This window comes from Rhipicephalus microplus, unplaced genomic scaffold (assembly GCF_043290135.1).
Source record: "Rhipicephalus microplus isolate Deutch F79 unplaced genomic scaffold, USDA_Rmic scaffold_13, whole genome shotgun sequence".
In the NCBI taxonomy this organism is placed as follows: domain Eukaryota; kingdom Metazoa; phylum Arthropoda; class Arachnida; order Ixodida; family Ixodidae; genus Rhipicephalus; species Rhipicephalus microplus.
This window is the reverse complement of record NW_027464586.1, coordinates 7,224,403-7,232,123: the sequence shown is the minus strand read 5'-3', so window position 1 is coordinate 7,232,123 and position 7,721 is coordinate 7,224,403. Positions and strand designations below refer to the sequence as shown.

Sequence of the window (7,721 nt, the reverse complement as noted above, 5' to 3'; positions counted from 1 at the left end):
TTAACAGCCGATCGCGCTAGCCCATTGCGCCACGGAGACAGTCTTGCTCCACTCTCACCACCATCAGAACATATCTTCTAATCTATCGGCGCAAAGAAAAAAGCAACACACCACTCTCGGGAGGGCTCGAAACTCCAACCTTTCGGTTAACAGCTGGTCGCGCTAGCCAATTGCGCCACGGAGACAGTATGCTCCACTCTCACCACCATTAGAACATATCTTCAAAGCTATCAGCCCAAAGAAAAAAAGCACCGCACCACCACCGGGTGGGTTCGAACCTCCAACCTTTCGGTTAACAGCCGGTCGCGCTAGCCAATTGCGCAACAAAGACAGTCCTGCACCACTCTCACCACCATCAGAACATATCCTCAAAGCTATTACCACAAAGAAAAAAGCAACACACCACTCCCCGGAGGGCTCGAAACTCCAACCTTTCGGTTAACAGCCAATCGCGCTAGCCCATTGCGCCACAGAGACAGTCTTGCTCCACTCTCACCACCATCAGAACATATCTTCTAATCTATCGGCGCAAAGAAAAAAGCAACACACCACTCCCGGGAGGGCTCGAAACTCCAACCTTTCGGTTAACAGCTGGTCGCGCTAGCCAATTGCGCCACGGAGACAGTATGCTAAACTCTCACCACCATTAGAACATATCTTCAAAGCTATGAGCCCAAAGAAAAAAAAACCGCCGCACCACCACCGGGTGGGCTCGAACCTCCAACCTTTCGGTTAACAGCCGATCGCGCTAGCCAATTGCCCCACGGAGACAGTCATGCTCCAGTCTCACCACCGTCAGAACATTTTCCCAGAGCTATCACCCGAAAGAAAAAGAAAGCGCCACACCACCACCGGGTGGGCTCAAACCTCCAACCTTTCGGTTAACAGCCGGTCGCGCTAGCCAATTGCGCAACAAAGACAGTCCTGCACCACTCTCACCACCATTGAACATATCTTCAAAGCTATCAGCGCAAAGAAAAAAGCGACACACCACTCCCGGGAGGGCTCGAAACTTCAGTTTTTCGGTTAACAGCCGATCACGCTAGCCAATTGCGCCACGGAGACAGTCCTGCTCCACTCTCACCACCGTCAGAACATTTCTTCAGAGCTATCAGCCCAAAGAAAACAAGCGCCGCACCACCACCGGGTGGGCTCGAACCTCCAACCTTTCGGTTAACAGCCGATCGCGCTAGCCAATTGCCCCACGGAGACAGACGTGCTCCACTCTCACCACCGTCAGAACATTTCTTCAGTGCTATCAGCCCAAAGAAAAAAATAGCGCCGCACCACCACTGGGTGGGCTCGAAACTCCGACCTTTCGGTTAACAGCCGATCGCGCTAGCCAATTGCGCCATGGAGACAGTCGTGCTCCACTCTTACCACCATCAAAACATATCTTCAAAGCCATCAGCCCAAAGAAAAAAATAGCGCCGCACCACCACTGGGTGGGCTCGAAACTCCGACCTTTCGGTTAACAGCCGATCGCGCTAGCCAATTGCGCCATGGAGACAGTCGTGCTCCACTCTAAACACAATCAGAACATATCTTCTAATCTATCGGCGCAAAGAAAAAAGCAACACACCACTCCCGGGAGGGCTCGAAACTCCAACCTTTCGGTTAACAGCTGATCGCGCTAGCGAATTGCGCCACGGAGACAGTATGCTCCACTCTCACCACCATTAGAACATATCTTCAAAGCTATCAGCCCAAAGAAAAAAAAGCACCGCACCACCACCGGGTGGGCTCGAACCTCCAACCTTTCGGTTAACAGCCAATCGCGCTAGCCAAATGCGCCACGGAGACAGTCCTGCTCCACTCTTACCACCATCAGAACATATTTTGAAAGCCATCAGCCCAAAGAAAAAAAAGCGCCGAACCACCACCGGGTGGGCTCGAACCTCCAACCTTTCGGTTAACAGCCGATCGCGCTAGCTAACTGCGCCACGGAGACAGTCGTGCTCCACCCTCACCACCATCAGAACATATCTTCAAAGCTATCATCGCAAAGAAAAAAGCCACACGCCAATCCCGGGAGGGCTCGAAACTCCAACCTTTCGGTTAAGGCCGATCGCGCTAGCCAATTGCGCCACGGAGACAGTCCTGCTCCACTCTCACCACCGTCAGAACATTTTTCCAGAGCTATCACCCGAAAGAAAAAGAAAGCGCCGCACCACCACCGGGTGGGCTCGAACCTCCAACCTTTCGGTTAACAGCCGGTCGCGCTAGCCAATTGCGCAACAAAGACAGTCCTGCACCACTCTCACCACCATCAGAACATATCTTCAAAGCTATTACCGCAAAGAAAAAAGCAACACACCACTCCCGGGAGGGCTCGAAACTCCAACCTTTCGGTTAACAGCCGATCGCGCTAGCCCATTGCGCCACGGAGACAGTCTTGATCCACTCTCACCACCATCAGAACATATCTTCAAAGCTATCAGCGCAAAGAAAAAAGCGACACACCACTCCCGGGAGGGCTCGAAACTTCAGTTTTTCGGTTAACAGCCGAACGCGCTAGCCAATTGCGCCACGGAGACAGTCGTGCTCCAATCTAACCACCATCAGAACATTTCTCCAAAGCTATCAGCGCAAAGAAAAAAAAGCGCCGCACCACCAACGGGTGGGCTCGAACCTCCAACCTTTCGGTTAACAGCCAATCGCGCTAGCCAATTGCCCCACGGAGACAGTCATGCTCCACTCTCACCACTGTCAGAACATTTTTCCAGAGCTATCACCCGAAAGAAAAAGAAAGCGCCACACCACGACCGGGTGGGTTCGAACCTCCAACCTTTCGGTTAACAGCCGGTCGCGCTAGCCAATTGCGCAACAAAGACAGTCCTGCAGCACTCTCACCACCATCAGAACATATCCTCAAAGCTATTACCGCAAAGAAAAAAGCAACACACCACTCCCCGGAGGGCTCGAAACTCCAACCTTTCGGTTAACAGCCGATCGCGCTAGCCCATTGCGCCACGGAGACAGTCTTGCTCCACTCTCACCACCATCAGAACATATCTTCTAATCTATCGGCGCAAAGAAAAAAGCAACACACCACTCCCGGGAGGGCTCGAAACTCCAACCTTTCGGTTAACAGCTGGTCGCGCTAGCCAATTGCGCCACGGAGACTTTTTTTTTTTTTTTTTCTTTATTGCCTTTTAATAACCACAAGCAAAGGAAATACATACAAAATATGTACACTTACTAAAACACCAGCTTCAACTTGGCCAGTGCACTTGGTTTAAAAAGGCTTCACAGAAGCCAATTGGTCGAGCACAGGTAACCACTCAGGGGGTTCAGGCAGCGCTTTAAACACGTCTCGTGTATACAGCATACTCTCAACAAAATAGTCTCTCGCTGAACGTGCGTCTACACGCATATGTCGAACATCCATTCTTGTCCTCCACACACTATGCATGCAAAGCAACATTAACATGTCACTCGGCACTTCCCCTGCAGCTGCACACGGAAGAAAACGGATTCCAAAAGCGTTGATAGGTAGTTCTTTTTTTATAGTCCGTTGTAGTACGTCCCACAAGAACACAGCATCATGGCAGTCGAGAAAGATATGATTTATCGTTTCTGGTTTGCCGCAGATTAGACAGTTGACGGACCACGGTACAAAAAGCCCTTTACTTTTTAGCCATGGCAGTACAGGGAGAGTGCCGGTATGCACTTGAAAGAAGAATGTTTTGACAGAGGGTCTGACCGGCATTCTCTTAACACGTTTAAACACGTCACGCTCAGAACCTAGCCTGCACGAAGCTCGGTAGACGGGCACTGGCAGGAAGACATCAAGAAGGTCACGGTACAGTTTCTTTTTGGTCACGTCGGACAAGTATTCGTACGAAAATCTTTCCTTGAGCAGGCGTGTAGCTGTAACTACTTCTCGCAAATAAGGACTGAGTGGTCCAGCTTCGAAGGCAAAAGATGACACGACGAAATCAGATAAGGGGGTCTGCAGTCTTGCTTGGATCACAGTTCTCAAGAAATTGTCAGTTTGATCTCGAGCGAACATGAATCTGCTCACCAACTGCTTAAAAAACAAATGCAAAAGCCCCAGACCACCATATTTTACCCTATGAAATAAATTGCACCGGCTCGTGCGCTCCCACTGCGACCCCCATATAAAGGTCGCGAATACTCGGTGCATTTTCTGGACCGAAGTGCGGGTCATGGTTAACACTTGTAGTACATAAAACACTTTTGCAATCAGAAATACATTGCACACGGACGCTTTTGCAAACATTGATAAATTGCGACCTCCCCACTTATCAGTACAATTTTTAATGCGTTGACGTTCCTCAGACCAATACTCCGTAGCATTGCGGTAGTGATCCAAAGGCACACCGAGGTACTTTCCGGGTATGATTTTCCAATTCATGTTACAGTAAACTTCGGGTGTGCTTTGCCACTGGCCATGCCAAACGCCTAGACATTTTGGCCAACTAATTGCGCTGCCCGTTGCTGCACAGAATTCCCTAGCTATTCGTACAACTTCTTGCACACTTTCTTTGTCACTGCAAAACACTGCGACGTCATCAGCATAGGCTAAAATTCTAATTCCACTGGTCAGAAACGTATACCCTCTTATACTTGGTGATGCAAGTATTCGTAGACAGAAGGGCTCTAAGTAAAGCGCGAAAAGGAGTGGCGACAAAGCACAACCTTGCTTCACGCTCGAGCGCACAGGAATTGAAGCACTTACTTCTTTGTTGATTACTAAATTAGCCCTGCAGTCATGATACACCATTCTAACGCCTTCTGTAATGACAGTTCCTACATTCACATGTTCCAGCAATAAAAACAAAATTTCATGTACGACTTTATCGAACGCTTTGTGCAGGTCTAGCTGAATCATGGCCACGCGGTCATTATTTGCATCACAGCATTCTAGAATACTTCTGGTTACGTGTATATTTGTGAATATGGTTCTGCCCTTAATCCCACATGTCTGATGCGGGCCGACAAGGGATGTGACAACACTTTGGAGCCGTCTTGCTAGGACCTTCGTGTATATTTTATAGTCAGTGTTGCTCAAACTGATAGGTCGGTAGGATTCCACTGAAAGTAGCTTTGCGGGGTCATCAGTTTTGGGGATTAATACTACGTGTGCTGTCCTAAATGAATGAGGTGTTTGCTGCTTGTCGTAGCATTCTCTGATCACTCGGTGTAATGCCAGTGCCATTTCTGTCTTAAAAAATTTGTATATGGCAGCACCAAGCCCATCCGGCCCTGGTGACTTGCCGTTACCCAGGTTATCTATAGCTGATTCAATTTCTGCCACAGTGATTTCTACTTCCAGTAGCTCCCGCTCAGAGTCTTCCAATCTCGGCATAAGGGTCAGAAAGTCCTCTTTGAATCGTTCGGGGTCATTGATTGTATGGCTAAGGAGTTGCGTATAAAACTCGACAAAGGCGTGCTTTATCTGTTCGCGGTCCCGGGTAATGTAATTGCGGTATCGGATTTCATTTATCTCTTTGTTTGCTGCATGTTTCTTTTCTTCACTGAGCACCCGCTTAGTGGGCGTTTCACCCATCCACAGCCGTTCAGTGCGAGCCCTTATCATTGCTCCGCGGTACTTTTCGTCGTCGATGAATTCGAGCTTTGCTTTCGCCTCCTTTATTTCTTTCTTAAATTTTCCCGGCACTTCATTTTCTACGCTTAACATGTAGTCTAGTTCGCTTTGTAACTGCCTCTCTTGTTGCCTTTCCCGATTACGTAATACACAGGCTCTTTCAATCGCTATCATCTTTATATCACACTTCATTTGCTCCCACACAGCTATGAAGTTATTGGTCTCCAAACGAAGAGCATTTGAAAGACATTCTTTGGTTTTTGTGACAAATATTTCATCTTGCAGCAGCTTTTCATTAAATTTCCATAGAAACCAATTAAACTTCGCAGCCTTACGTTTTTCGCCAATGTTGACCTTGACCAGACAATGATCACTAAAACTAAGATGTTGAATTTGATAAGATGAGCATAGTGGCACCAACTTTGCCGACAAATATATTCTGTCTAACCTCGCGTGCGAATGACCTTGAAAGTGCGTATATCCTACTTCACCCTCCCGCGTCATTACATAACCGACATCTTCCAGCCCTGTCTCGTTCACTATTTTATTCAACAGCTCAGCGCTTCTATCGCGCACATTGAAGCTCGTTGTCTTATCCTCAGCTCTACAGACACAATTGAAGTCCCCTAGAACCACAACATTTCTTTCCGTTTTCAAGAATCCTTCAATCGCTCTGAAAAAAAATTCCCGTTCGTGCGATCTATTCGGTGCATAAACACACACAACGCGCCAAGGCATTCCAGAAACACTGAAGTCGCACACAACCAGCCTACCGCTATCGCAGGTAGACACATTTTCAACAACCGCGATACTACTACGTATGAAAACGACACAGCCTCCTGACCGCCCAACAGCATGACAAACGCAGACATTGTACCTAGAGCGAAAAACTTGAACCATTTGCTCCGTTTGTTCTTCACTTTCCATTTTAGTTTCTTGTACAGCCAGGAGGTCTATGTCGTTTTCTAACAAGATGCGACTAATCTGGCATTGTCTCCTGCGCGAACACAGGCCTCTTGAGTTCAACGTCGCGATGCAAATACCAGTTTTAAAGTTAGTCGCCATTTCTTGAAGGTTGTTTCGTCAGGTGTCATACTCACGTCGCAACAGTGGTTGCGTGTGCACAGCGTAGAAAGCCTCGGAACGTCTCCTCCGCTACGGCGGGGCCGACGTTTGAGTGCCCCTACGGTCAGGAGACAGGTTTGGTCGTGGTTTAAAGGTAGGCCGACGACCAGTCGCCGTCTTTGTTGGAGGTTCATTGATGGCCGACGTGTCAACATTTCCGGTACGGTCAGGTGTTTCACGAGCTCGCTTAAAAGCGATAGCACCGGCCTTGGTCATCTCGGCGTCCATTGCTTCCGGGCCGCCCTCTCGCGCAGCTGAAGATGACTTGCTCGCTGCTGTAGCGTCGTTCTCTACTGCTGCCGTGTCTAAATTCGTTCCTGGCGCACCAGAGTGCTTGTCGCCTTTATTGGTAGATTCCAGTGCGGCCCCAGAAGACTGTTCAGGGGGCGTGGCAGGGCCTTCCGTATAACCGTCTTCCCTGCTCGCTTCTTCGGCATCCACGGCATCCATCAGGTGTTCAGACACTTCGTCTGTTTGGCCTGGGCCCGCAATGCTGGCGTACGACCTCACACAGTGGGCGTCATCGTGGCCATAGCGACGACATACCCCACAGCGCGGCACGCGGCAATCCCGTCGAATGTGTCCGATAGCCCGGCATCGGAGGCATAGCGGTGCTCTGCCAGGAACTACGACGAGCGCCATATCCTCCGCAACTCGCAGTTGGTGTGGCAGGTCGTCCACGGACACGCCCGCGTGTAGCCTCAGCGTGACCGACCGCGTGGTTGAACCTTTATCATTGCAACCCTGCACCTTCCATTTGTCTCTGCTTATCTCGGTCACTTTTCCGTAGGGCGTTAAGGCGACTCGCACAGCCTCGTCCGGCACGCCATGAAGAAGCCAGTACAACTTCAGCCGCACACCTCGATCACGGGGGTCAACCACCATACAGCGATGGTCCTTTAGATCAAAAGACTCCGCCGCCAGCATCTTCTTTTTACCCTCATCATCCTTGAACGTCACTGCCCATACATGATTCATTTGGTATGCCCCTAGGGCAACCACTTCCGGCAGCAGCGAAAGA

The 7,721-nt window shown here is 49.5% G+C and overlaps 1 protein-coding gene across 1 annotated transcript in view; it reads right to left on the bottom strand.

Annotated features, from left to right (window-relative positions):
- Positions 1 to 6,214: 6,214 nt before the first annotated feature.
- Positions 6,215 to 7,721, bottom strand: part of LOC142783987 (uncharacterized) — a 64,313-nt gene continuing 62,806 nt past the window's right edge. Inside the window, exon 2 of the mRNA XM_075882601.1 lies at positions 6,215 to 7,444. Within this exon, the coding sequence (XP_075738716.1) occupies positions 6,731 to 7,444 (714 nt within the window). The 3' untranslated portion in view covers positions 6,215 to 6,730. The remainder of the gene's footprint in view (positions 7,445 to 7,721) is intronic.